The sequence below is a fragment of the Apus apus genome, chromosome 10 (genome assembly GCF_020740795.1).
Source record: "Apus apus isolate bApuApu2 chromosome 10, bApuApu2.pri.cur, whole genome shotgun sequence".
Classification (NCBI taxonomy): Eukaryota; Metazoa; Chordata; class Aves; order Apodiformes; family Apodidae; genus Apus; species Apus apus.
Window position 1 is genome coordinate 13,136,041 of NC_067291.1, and position 13,757 is coordinate 13,149,797.

Here is a 13,757-nt window from a genome sequence, read left to right on the forward strand (position 1 = left end):
TCTATCAGTAAACAATGGAAAAAGGGCACAATATATTCCCTTTTGTTATGAAATAAGGTCAGAAACAAGAGGGCAATCAGCAAGACCAGTGTCCTTCAGCTTGGCCTCAAGATGCATTCATAGGCACAGCAACTTCAGCTAACTGGCCTAATTTCACAAGTACCATGGTCTTGCTTTGGCTTGAAAAAAACAAAATCCCCATGCCCTAACACTGTCTCCCAGAAAAAACTCTTCTGTCCTACACTTCTTTCCTGAAGACAAAAAAAAAATTCCAGAGTACTGTTGAAGAATATCTGCATCTCTAATTTTAACCCATAACCCTGAGTTTCAAGAGAAGACATTCCCATTTTAAAAAGTAACTTGACACTGCTTAAGTAAACCCAGCAACATTGCAACGAGCATTTTACACTTCATGTGCCACCTTGTGTAAGTTTCCCAGATAGAGCTATCAGGCCACACAAAGAAGTTTCAATAAATGGTTCATCTCAGGCCTTGACAGTCTGAGAAATTAAAGCGTCAGAGCTGCAGCAAGGACAGAGGTATTCCTCAACAGGGCAGACTGATATTTCAAGGATTCTGATTGTGCAGTGGGCAATCTGAGGTAGAAGATAGGAAGCTAAGTAGGCAGCAACTAATCAGGGATTTATTTAAATGCAGAATGACTAGGTATAAACTTAAGACCATGGGTCAGTAACATTATGACTTTGCAGAATAATAGGCTAAATCCTGCCATAAGAAAGACCCCAGGTAGCAATCAGAAGTTTCAAAGATACCAAGTTAGTTAGAAGCAAATGCAAGAAGGTGACACAATCAACTAAGTGACTAAAGTGTGAAATTACTTCGTTGTTGTTTACAAAAAAAATGTTTACAGCCAGTCTATTACTCCACTGCTACACACAGACTTTTAAATCACAATCAAAGTGCTAAGTCAAGTTTGACTAGACTTATGAGGAAGGCAAAAAACCCCCTTGTACGACTGCCAGGCCCATGCACAACAAATCAAATACTCCTTGATCTCAGCCTCAGCCCCTGCACAGTTTGTCACACTCAGCTGACAATTTGTTTGTTATGCAACTAATAATACACTTACCTTGACCTATTGTTACTAATGCCACCTTCCTCCTCTCCCAGGATACTTTAAACAAACCCCATGAAAATACACTGATATTCAAAACAATCCTATTGAGCAATTCTGAAGTCTCTTCCCTACAAAGCATTCCAGCCAAGTCCTTCCAGATTACTAACTTGCAAAAAAAAAAAGTGGTAATCAAATGTTTTTGATACAATAAAAACCTAAAATATTTACTTTTCTAGTTACTGTTCACTTGGACAAGAACATGTGTTTGATAACTAATTCTAATTAATACCTACAAAATCGCTTTACTCTTGGACTTAACACCAATACCCAACAGCATGTCATACTAGCATGATATCTGGATAACATAATCCTAAGATCATAAGAAGTCTGGTGACGTTCACTTAGAAAACTCTCCTGTATTTGCAACAAAAGCTACCTTGTAAGCTTCTTACCTGATTCTGAAGGGCTAGGAGGAAGAACAATCTCCAAATGTTTAAATTTATCACTCAAAAGAGCACCACTTCTTTTGCCCCTACCTTGACAATGGTGCAGATTCCAAGGCAAGGTGCTTCTGTCACACAGAAAACATTCTGCCAGCTGGTAACGCTCTATTGCATTAAGGCCTCAATTTGATATATGATTTTAGAAAAGTATCTGAAATTCTTTGTAGATAATCACATCCTTCTCTGTAGTCTCTTATGTCCCCTGCCACCCCATCTTCAAAAATAGCATGATCAACAACTTGTTAAGTGTTTCCTTCTGACAATCTAACTCAAACATGGCCTCTTGTGTGAAAAGGCATTAGTATGTCTAACTTAGGTACAGAAATTGTATGTTTTGCCTGCAGAATCAGTGGTTCTCTCTCGGTTCTCACCTCCAAGTGTAATTTAAAACCTTAAGTGGAAAATATCTGCCTTCCCCATGCAATATTCTGCTTTCATCAGCCCAATTACATTCAATGGCACACACACAAGAACTGTCTAGCCTCCTGCCTTGTTCAAGCTAAGGGTGAAAACTTCAGTCTGTGTTTCAAAAAAACATATCTAATGGAAAACGTTTAAGCAAGCCAAAAGCACCTCACTTGTTCTCAAAACTACTGCTATTAAGCTCCCCCTCTAATTTGATTAAATTTGTACGTTTCCCTAGTCCTTTCACAAAAATAAAAATACATTAGCATCAAAAATCACATGCCACACCAGTGTGGTGTTGTCTTCAACCCTGGACTCGTTAAACTGTTCAGGTGGTTGCCAGGGCCTGCCAAGGCAGCCACACTGTTTATAGTTTAGTTCTCCAGATACAGGATTCTGCACTTCAGACTGACAAATACCATATCCTGAAGGTTAGAGTCCTGTGATACAAATACATCCTAACAGGACAGAATGGCTGAGCAGGGGTGGTCTTCAGTGTGGAGACAGTTTCAGCTTCTGCAAGATTACTGAACCATTATGTGAAAGGAAAAGCTGTGCATTTAGTAAAACTGCTGCTTAAGATGGAGTTATTTTTAGGAAATACTCCAACATGAGTGTTCATCTGTCTAAGTAATACTCAAAAGATTGTCTTCTAAACAGAGCAGAAGATGAATCAAGTTAGGATTTAACTCAGTTTCTCTCTTAATGGATAATAGCCAAAAAAGTTACTTCTCAAAAGAAAAAATCCTCAGTTTCTGTCAACAACTGGAGAAAGAGCAAGAAAACAACTTCATTGAGGAGAAATTATTTTTGCACTGTCAAAGCTTTGTTTTTGCTAATCTCTATTTAGTTCAAAAGCCCTATAAACACAGTTGGAAGAAGGGATCTGTTAAAAATATATCACCCCACCCCTTCAATTAAGGGCTGAGAAGCTTATGACACATCTGAGACACCCAACAAGAACAGAGAAGAAGGACTTAATGTTCCTGATTTTTCTAAAGATGAAGAAAAAAAAAAGGCAGGTTTAAAATTCTTAAACTTTTCATGCCTCTGTTAAATGGATTTTAAAGCAAGGACAAATCCAAGCTATTTTTATTCCTTTGTAGGTCATGTGTAATTAACTGCTTATTTTCACAAAACCTTATTACAGTGTAAACATCACTGGCCAAATCATCTGCCCCACCCAGAGTGAGCTCCACACCACAGGAGGCCAACTATCTCCAGGAGGAGCCCTTGTATCTGCACCAGAGGGCTGTCCCTCCAGTACCAACCTTCCCTGCACCAGAACCACAGCCATGATCAACAGCTCCAGAATTCCCCTTCACCACATCTGTCCTAGAAACTGCAAGCAAACTAGTTAACAGGCCTAACCCCAGGTCTACAACTATGGGCAGATGTTCCTTCTTAGATATAGGTGAAACTCTCCAAGATGACACTGTTCCTCCCCCTCATTCTCTTCTGCCTTGGGCACACAGCAATTAGCAGAAATTATCACTAAACCACTTGGGAAATAGGGGAAGGCAGGGGAGGGGAAAGAGCCAGTTGGGTTGGCTCGAGCCACTAATTTAAAACAATTTAAGCTGCCTAGTTGACTTTGCCTTCAGTGCTCACACCACCCACTCTGCTGTGTCTAGCAGAGGGCACTCAACAAGCAGGGATCTGGAGCTCACGTCACTGCAGGATGGACGTCTGCCCTCCCCAGGGCAGCCAGCGTGTTTTACAGAGATCATCCCATCCCAGGATGCAGCCTTCTCTAAATAGTATTAAACACAACCAGAGCACAGGGTTAGCATCCCAGCACGTGGTGGGCCACTCGTTTCACAACACTAGGAAGTGCCACCAGTAGCTGGTGAATTGTAGAGCACAGATCCCCTTTGCCTCAAACAGTGGAGATAAAATTCAGTCCTGCATTTTGTACACAATTTTACAATCACTTTAGGAGTCTCTTATTCACAGAGATATATATTCCATCCTGGCACAAGAAGCAAGACACATAAACCCCACAGCACACACACAACACATTCACAGTGTTTAAGGTCTGCAGATGGAGCATGTGCAGGAAAAGGTTTTATGAACAAGAAGTGCTGGAACAACCAATGGTTGTGTGGGGACCACACGGGTCCTGCCAGCGACGGCTTTGTATGCAGGCAAGAAACATTTGCTGTAGCCTGAATACAGAAGTTGTACAGCTGTGCCAGCAAAGTGGTGTGTTTATCCTTAAGGGCAGATTTGCTTTCTGCAAACAGCCTGCATTAGAATACATACATGTGGCAAGAGAGTTGAGCATCTCACTTCTGTGCAGGATAAATCAGGAAATTTGTCCCAGAAAATTAACTCTTTTCTAACTAAGCTGGGGGCCAGAGGGGACCTGAGAAGAACAGCTACTCAGACATCAAGCACCAAGTTGCCTCATGTTTTCAGCTTTTTTCCTATTCTAAGCAAAGCCAATTTTTGGCTAAACATAGTATTTAACACCACACAATACTTTAGTTTGCTACCTTGTACTTAAGCAAGTCTGATACACATACTCATAATACAACTTTATAGAAATTATAGCAAACTATACTATTATTCTTGCTCTCACCTCAGACATCTGATCTAGCCACTCAGTCTAGGCCCAGCATCACTTGTAAATCAAGAAACTTAAAATCCAGGCATTTACACACTTACATATCCCAGTCTTGGATATCTCCTCCAATACCCAAGATCTGGCCCACCTCTCAGTGAGGAAACCATATTTAGTCACAGCTCATTCTACAGTAGTATTTCCATGGTTTAAATACAAACTAGAATGTTAAAAACATTGCTATAAAAGATAAAAAACAGATAGCAAGGGTGAAGTAGTAATTCAGACCTACAAGCCACTGAAGCATGGCAAGATGCCAGCATGTCAAGACACTCAGACATACATAAAAATAATCCATACCCAGCATTTTGGGAGAAAACAAAACTCAATGGAAAACTGAAAGAATGAGGTATACTTTAATCATCATACTTGCTAACATTCAGTAAAGGTCTAAACAATTGCTTTCCACTAGCACTTTGAAAATTTTCCTGTTTTCACATCCATTCTTCTATCATCTTGACTAATCATACAACCCCCAAACTCCTTAGACTCAACAAGTATTAAGACCATGAGTATTTCTTCCCAATTCCCAGCAGCAGCTGTACACAGACAAGTATTTTTTTAAAAAAACAGGAGGCATTCAGGGAAGAAAATACATTCACCATTCTGAAAGCATTATTCTGAATGTGACCTCACTAAGACACTTCTCAAAGACACAAAGAATGACAATTAAAAGAAAGTCTCCATCCTCATTAGAAACCCCCCCCACCCCGCTTCCTGACTCGCCACTTCCTGCTCTCCTCCCTCTCACCCTATCCCATGCCACCCACGGCAAATCGTACTTTTCCTGTTCCTGAAGACCTCTCAGATGCAGAAAGTGTCACTAAAAATACCACTTAAGATAAATCTGGTACAGAAACTGAAAATAATCCCCCCTCAGAGAAAACACCTGCTATCTTCAGGCAATACAGGATTCAAAAGAGCTGCTGACCAATTCTGAAGGCAGAAATCTGGCCCCATTTATGGTTTTTCTTTTGGTTCCAAGGTAGTAGCTGCAACACAGGGCAATAACACTTAATTTTCCTGCCTGTGTTTATAGTCAGAGCTCTCACAGACCCAGATAACTCTGCAATACTGATTTTTAAAAAGAGAAAAATTGCAGTGCTTTACATAATTTTTTACATATCTTTGTTCCACAGGCTAAAGACTTGCGAGACATTCATCTCAACAAGAACAAATACACAGACAACAGCACAGCAGTCTTCAGTGATGCAACAAAAGACAATTTAAGACAAATGACTTCGAGCAAATGCTATCACTGAATAATCCCACAGCAGCTGTCATAATTAGTTAGCCCAAATCTCATCAGAATCAGAGAAGTTAAGAGTTAAAATCGAGCTCCCTTCCTGTAACATTGTGTAACTCCAAAGCAGCAGCAGCATTATCCTCGTTATTTTAGAATTAACATTTCTCCGCAAGATACGGTGGAACGACTCAATCCTTCCACGCAAAACCACCCCGGTGCAAGCCAACAGATGACAAAAGAAACTCGGTCAAGTTTGAGCCTCTCAACACCTTATTTCCTGTCTAAAGAGCCCTTTTGTTCTGCTTCCCTGCATAAATGTTAATATCCTGCCATCATTAGAAAACGAAACAAGGAAAAAAAAAAAAAGCCCCACGCACATGAACTTCACTGCCCCGGAGGGCGAAATAACGCCACACGACGCGATTAGAACCGGAAAATTCCTACCAACAGAATCTTCCCAATTTTCTGTTTGCTTCACCCCAGATTAACTTCACTTGGAGCTGTACTTCGGCGCAACCCAGCCTGGACGCGCAGCCCCGCCTCCTGCGCTCCTATTGGTCGCGCCGAGGAAGCCCCGCCCCTCCAGCCAGGCTCCGCTCCCCGATTGGCTGAGCGGCGGATCCATTATTTAAAGAACTTTTCCTTGCTAGCAGGTTAGGCTGGGCGGGTTAGAGCACCCCGAGCGAGCTGGCTCTTAAAGGGACAGGACCCCGCTCCCGGCACTGACAAACTACCACCTTCGGCGACGCGTGGCCCCGAGCCAGCTCCAGCGAGTGCCCCTGCGAGCGGCTGCGGCCGGCCAGGCCCCTCGGAGGCCCCGCCGAGCCTCTCGCCAGCCCCGGTCCCCGCGGGGCAGCCGCCCCTGCCCCGCACGCCGCTCCCAGGCCGGGTGGGTTGAGGGTGGAGGGGAGGGGAGAGCTCGGGGCGGGCTGGAAACGCTGCTTCTCCCGCTGCGATGGCACGACTGCCGCTTGCTCTACGTATGGGACAAAACGAGGCGTGGGTTTGGAGCCCCTCCACTCTTAAAGAGTGCCTGGAGTTGCCCTGGGAGGCCGGACACACGCTACAAGTTAGTAACCCCGGCTAAAAATACCTGGGGTTGCCAGCGCCAGAGAGTCCTCTCCCCGTGCAAAGCGTGAGTCAGCAGAAGAGGAGCTCCGCAGGAAGTGACTGGCTCCATCTCACAAGGTACCATGGTTTCTGCCAGAAACTTTTCGTGCTTATTCAGGCTTCCCTTGACTGCACACATCTGCAAGATCCGGTTCACGTTCTGACCACCGATCGCCTTTCTCACGGCGCAGCTCCCCCTCAACCCTGGACACAACCTCCTGTCCTTTTAAAGTGTTTCTTTTTCCTCAGCGTCAATACTGATGCGGTTTCCCTACCCATCTATCAAGGGACAAACCCGGAACGTGGAAGGAGAGTAAAAACAAAACAAGGCTTAATAAGTATTTCACAAGCGCAGCGATGACACCTCGTTTGAGACAAACCTTGCCCCATTCCAAACAAGCAACACGGGGAAGAGCCAGAGCACGGTCAGTGCCCCCTCCTGCACCCAGGAAGTATCATCAGAGTTACACAAGATTTATCTGGTTAGCAAGGCTGCCTTATGCAAAACATTTTCACGGGTTTAATGTAAAACAACTAAAAGTATTAAGCTAGAGGAAGATACAGCACTTGTCAGTCTAAGCACGTTTTGGGTTGGTTTTGTACCGTGCAGGGGCAGAGAGGAAAAAAATCCCTTGTTTCTGGTTCTTCCCACCTTCCCTCCAGCCCCGGCTGGAGCTGCCTGCCTTCCCTTTCTGCACCTACTGCCTATGCCACAGCACAGGTGACTCTTACCTTTCTTAATGCAGATTAATCAAGTACAAGGTTTAGCACAGTGCTTTACTGCAAATACCACCCAACATCAGGAAAATATTTACACTCAAGTACTCCCTTGAGCTGATACAGACACCAAAAAGATCATTAAAAACACCTTCAGGAAGGACCTTTAATTCCTCTAAAACAGTCAAACTTTGTGTTACCTTCATTTTAGAGCAGCCTATCACAACACAGACACCATTTGGGACTGAAAAGCAGCAATTTGTAGAGTTGCAGGTTAGTATGTATAAAATATTACAAGAATGCAATTAACAAAATTCAAGCAACTTCTACTACAGAACCTAAAACACAAGCAGAAAGAACCAGATCCAAGCCCTTGCACCTGAATTCAGTTCCCTGCAAGAGTCAGTCCTGCTGGAAGTTAATTAAGCCCCCTGAGAATAACTGTGAGGCCACACTTAAATGACACTTTTTTGACCAAATATTATCTAAGCAGTCAAATACAGAACATAGTGCATGCAAATAAAACACACCAGTAAAGCATCCTCTAAGTATCTCAGGAATCTTGGAAAGCTTCAGTTTAAAGCACATTAATTTTAGGCCTATAAAAACAAGAGCAGAAGTCACAAATCTTATCAACCAAACTGCCTAGTGCTAGAAGAGGACGTAACAACCCCAAAGTCGGTGCTATTTTTTGGGTGAGGGGGAAAAAAAAAAAAGGAAACACATTACCCTAAAACTCTTCAGCTCTGTACACTGCCATAGAAGTCTAGCCACCTTGCAACTGCAGTGGTGATGAAAAATAATTTTTATCATCAAACACCCCACACATCAGCTTATGCTTCTCACACAGGCAACTAGCAGCTCCTTATCACTACCAGGAAGAAGTTTCATCCCTTTTTCTCACCACCTTTCCCCTCCCAGTTACACAGTCTGGCCCACTCCCTTAGCCCAGCTCTGGTGCTCATCAGAGTCTTCCACCTGCCTCTGAGTCACTGATCCAGCAGAAGTTTGGCCAGCTTCTGATAAGCAAGAGCATGGCTTATCCAAAGGGCAATAGCAAAGCAAATTCTCCTCCATTCAGCACTGTGACCTCCTAGATTTGCTTACCTCATCTCATAAAAAAACCCTCACAAAAAAAGCCCATAGAACACAAAACCATCTTGTTAAGAAGGTCCCAAGAATAATTTGCTATCCTTGCAGAAGTAAATGATTCCCCCATAAATTTGTGAAGTAGAGTATTTAAACTAGGTTAACAGCTGACCCTACCTCACTGAACAAAAAAATCACAGGTAAACACACCTGTATCTAGATGTTGGGAACTCAGACATGAAAAAAATTGATATTCAAGTTATTATCCCATGCTGAAGGAGACCTAATAAAACTAAACATTAAAAAGCCTCATTTATAAGTTAAATTTTTGCATCTAAGCCCCATATTTCTCCTGTAAGCACACACTTCAGAGAAAAGGCAGAGGCACCACTTTGAGGTCCAGGCTCCAGTAGTGCTTTTGCTACTCATACAGTAACTGTAGCAATGCAAGAAAAACAAAACAGCAGATTGCAGTCCAAGTACATTAAACAGGGAAGCTTTGACAGCAGTGTAAAAAACATCCAGCTTGCTGCCACTGAACTTTGCACTGAGGACGGTAACAAGAGAAAGCACCTGACTCTCATTTGACTATTGTAATCATGGAACAGCTAAAAGGCCATTTGTTCTGTAATCTTACACATACAGAAGACAGCAAGTTTGGAGAACTTGACAGCTCAAGAGATCAAGAACAGAGCCTTTCATCTTTAAGTCACCAGTTCAAACAGAGACCAGAATAGTAGCGATCAAACACTACATGTGATGGCTGGTCAAGGATTAGATGAAGAGATGGTTACTCCCTGGCCAGTTCCTAACAGGTCAGTGTGAATCCCAAGAATTTTCTTCACAATTTTGCACCTGTTTTTCAGTCTTGAATACATTATACCTCCTGGATTCTGTACATGTTAATAAGTAGCAAAGCAACCGAACTCCTGCATACACATACTGAACTTGCACTGTAGAAAAGGACCTTACCCTCTGGTTGTCAATTACATCAGAACTACAGCACGTACTCAATTTTTTATTTATACTTTTTAAGCAATTATAGCTGTGTCTTAGCTTTCTTTATTATTAGGTACAGCTTTAAAAGTAACATTTAGCTTCCCATTCCTTTCTCACCCTCAGATGCTGCAAGTCTGTTTATAAACAACAGTTCTCACAACCTTGCTGAACAAGGTATTTTTGCAAACATCAATTTTAAAAGTACATCAGTACAGGAAATTCATAACTTTGGCATTTGAGAAATATTTGAAACATTAGTAATCATTTTTTATCAAACCTAAACACCACAAACTTCACAAGGATCAGGTCTACACAAGGACAGGGTGAAATAAACTCCCTGTGTGCTCAAAAAAACAGTCCTTCTCATATTCTTATACATTCTTCAATACATTCATGTGCAGTCTCCAGGAAGTAAATTAGCAATAGCTCCTTTCCAACCTGACTTTAGTTTTAAAAGTCTGCAAAAGTACCTGGAATTTCCAGGCAGGATAGGCAGGATGAAAACAAGTTCAGAGTGTATGTTGACTGAAGGTCCTGAAGCACAGGTTCATTGTCCTGCGATGAACACCACTACCAAAAACAATCTTCTACACAACCCCAGCAATACATAGTTATATAGTTCTTAGTAGCATATTACTTCCTGAGAATGAAGTTGCTGTTCAAAAGCCAAGGTGCTAGAAACTTCAGTGTCCTTAGGAGTAACTAAGGAGGCCCTTGCACACAAAGAATTCAACTCGCTATTCCAGGAGCCTAGAGAGAACAACATACCAGACCGGTGAGATTTCAGTAATCTTGAGGAACACTGAGATTTCTTTTGCTGCTTTCAATCCAAGATGTATTGGAATCAAATCTGGAAACAACAAAAAGGGGCATGCAGTAAATACTGGGTCTTGATTGGAGAGGACTGGTTAGTTGTCTGCAGTACAGATGCACCAGACACACATATTCCCCTGAAATTTTAATAGCTCTCTCAAAGCTTAGCTATGCTAAGAATGTTTTCAAGTTAAATTACAACTGCTTCCTTCTACATAGGAAATAAGGAATTAAGAGACTTGCCTTTCCCCCCCATCCCTCTTATCTCCTAGCTATAAAGCAGCACATACGTAACAGGTCTCAGTAACTCTCAGCAGCTGCCATGTTGGTTTGGGGGGGGTTGTTGTTTGGTATTTTTGTTGGTTGGTTATTGTTTTTTTTTTTTAAACCAGGACACAGAATTTTATTTTCTACAGCTATGCCACTGAGAACTCCAGTGATAGATGGCCATATCACATGCTTCAGCCAGAGTCCTTGAGGAAGGATCCAAATATTTTAAAAGACTTTTCCTTGACATCAGACATCTCTTGGGTGAAAAAAAAAGGTGTACTAGCTTCCATTTAATTCAGCATGCTCCAAGTACATCTATATGTAATCTATAATACTCTTTGTAGCTTAAATCAAGTAACTTGACTATAAGTCATGGCCCATTCAGTACTTAACTAAAAAATAATTTTAAAAAGCTGCATAGCTATTAGCTGCCAAGAAAATGGAGACAGAAGTTTGTACACTTACAATTTTCTCTGAAATCAGACTGATTAATATAGCTGTTAGGAAAGGACACACTTTCACAGAAAGAGGGATTACCTTTATCTGTAACCATAGCAACTTTTCAGTAGTTTGTGTTAATGCTACTTTCCTGACAACTTGCCACTATCTCTTTCAAGCTATTTGTATAAGGTTTTGAATGTGCCATCTGAGACCATAAAGTAGCAAGTTGAAATCTATACTTACATCACACTGTTAAGTGTATTATGTAACACAAAGTTGTTAATTTTTGCCATCAATTCATAATTAGTCGAGCAGTAAATTAATTTGAATTTGTTATTATTTTGATATGATTCATAGTTTTGTAAGACAAGAAATATTTTAAGAGGTATCCTATGAAAAACATGCAGGATATAGTTCCTTCACTACTGAAGAATTTCCTCTCCTATACCTGGAAAGTGGTAAACCCAAGGAATTATGCCACTGATTTGTCACTGACTTTGATATTCAGTATCATAACAAAAATCCTCCCAACACACAGTTATTTTGGCCTGGCCAAACACGTGACAGACCAGAAAAGAGCCAGTTCCCTTTTTCTAGGGTAGGTGATAATTAAATTAATATAAAGAACAGGTGCAGATACCTCAGCACTAGATAAATGAATCAGGCAGAATTTAAAGAGCAAAGGTTTAAAAGTTAAAGGAGAGGCAGGAAAGAAACTAACGAAGAAATTGACAAAATTGCTTTCTCAGTTGTTGAGTTACCATCAACAATTCAGAAGAGGATTTGCACTGAGTGAAAAGAAACATTTAAGATTACATCAAACCACTAAAATAATTTGCTTGGAAGAAGTAGGAGGAAGAGAACAGATTATTCTGTGTTGGTTTTTTTTCCCCTAAAGTTCACAGGGCAGCTTACCAAGCTGCACCCTTCTCCCTTCAGCGTACAGAGACAGTTTGGCACACTTAACATGAGATCCTGGTCCCTTGGAAGACTGAAACTCAGCAGCCCTTTACTCCCAGTAACTCTTATGCAATGACACCTATTGTAGGACAAGCCTGGACAAACAGCCAGGGAATGGACTTCAGAACACAACGGTGCACTTTAAGTCTATCCATGCAGGGGCAGAACTAACTACCATCGGTTCTGCCAAACTGCATTAACACATTCGGTGAAAGCTTCTGTGTTTTGTTGTTATTGTCATTAGCACTAAAATTACTAGTGCAGTTTTTAAGATTCCCCTGCTCCACCAACGTACAGAAACAAGACTGGATGTTCACACCCCTTATCTATTACTCTAGAATTTTTCCCAGAGCCGAGGAGATAAGTTTTGTTCCGTTCCACAGGATTCCTCGGGGGACTCAAGGACAACAACAACATAAACTTTTCCTAGAATAAAACGCAAAAGGGTGTCAGGCGGGGTGGACTTAAACCCTTGGTTTCATTGGGAGGCTGCCACCACACAAACCGAACGCCGCTTTCTGAAGACTCCTGTCCACAGACCAGCTCCAACAGCTGCACCCAACTTCTCCGAGGGGCACAGGGGCTGCAGCGGCCGCCGCCAGCCCCGGCCCGGGGGCAGGCCCGGCACAGAGCGGCCGGGGAAGCCCTCCCAGCAGCTGCGAGACCCGCCGGCCGGCCTGGGAGGCCCGACCCCCGCCGGCTCTCTCCGGGGGCCTCTCCCAGCCCAACTAGAAGAACCGCGGGGCCGAGGAGGGAGGGGAGCGGCGGCGGGGCCGAGCGGCCGCCCGGCGCAGGGCTGGCACGGCGCCGCGGGCCGGCGGGCTGCCGCTCCCCTTCCAGCCAAGGACACGAGTACAAACACCTCTGCCCTGGGATGGCTCCTGCGCACGCAGCGAGGAGGGGTGGGGGGAAGGGGGTGAGGGGAGGAGGAAGGAACGACCAAAAAAGGGAGAAAAAAAGAGCCCCAAGGCCCTGGGCCCGGCTCCGCCGCCGCCCCGCAGCCCCGCGCCCGCCGGGTGTGCGGGGGGTCGAGGAGGCGGCGGGAGGGAACCCTCCCCTCAGAGCCCCCGCCGCTCCCCGAGGCAGGCAGGGAGGGAGGGAGGGAGGGCGAGCGGCCGCCGCCCCACCTGCCCCACCGCGGAGAGGGGCCGCCAGCCCCCGGCGGGCACGACCGCCCGCCCAGCACCGCCCGGCCCCGCCGCGCTGCCCTCACCTGCCGCCGGGCCCGCCGCGTCCCGCCCGGCCCCGCCCGCCCCGCTCGCTCCTCACCAAACTTTTTTTTTCCCCTTTTCTCCGTGTTTCGCTGCCCTCACCGTGACGCGGGCGGGCGCTGATTGGCGGAGCCGGCGAAGGGAGGCCGCGCGGAGGAGGAGGCGGGGCTACGGCCCACGGCGGAGTGTGACAAGGAGACGGCGGAGACACCAACCACATAATGCGATTTAAAGGGACAGCGGCCCGTCCCGTGCTTTCCCCCCCCCGCCTCCCCTCAGGAGTGACCCG

The 13,757-nt window shown here is 44.1% G+C and overlaps 1 protein-coding gene across 8 annotated transcripts in view; it reads right to left on the minus strand.

The window, feature by feature from the left end:
- The window catches only part of ZFAND6 (zinc finger AN1-type containing 6), a 36,527-nt gene extending 22,978 nt beyond the window's left edge, over positions 1–13,549 (minus strand). Inside the window, exons 1-2 of one of the 8 annotated variants that reach the window (XM_051628130.1) lie at positions 13,471–13,549; positions 10,542–10,623 (exon numbers count right to left, since the gene is read on the minus strand). Coding sequence is in view for 2 of the 8 variants with exons in the window: in XM_051628128.1 (XP_051484088.1) it covers positions 6,236–6,237 (2 nt within the window). In the remaining 6 variants the exon portion in view is untranslated. Of the gene's footprint in view, positions 1–6,235; positions 6,381–6,951; positions 6,973–8,414; positions 8,434–10,541; positions 10,624–13,470 lie in introns of those variants that run through there. The other 7 variants (XM_051628131.1, XM_051628136.1, XM_051628134.1 and 4 more) reach the window with 7 other exon arrangements.
- Positions 13,550–13,757: the final 208 nt, after the last annotated feature.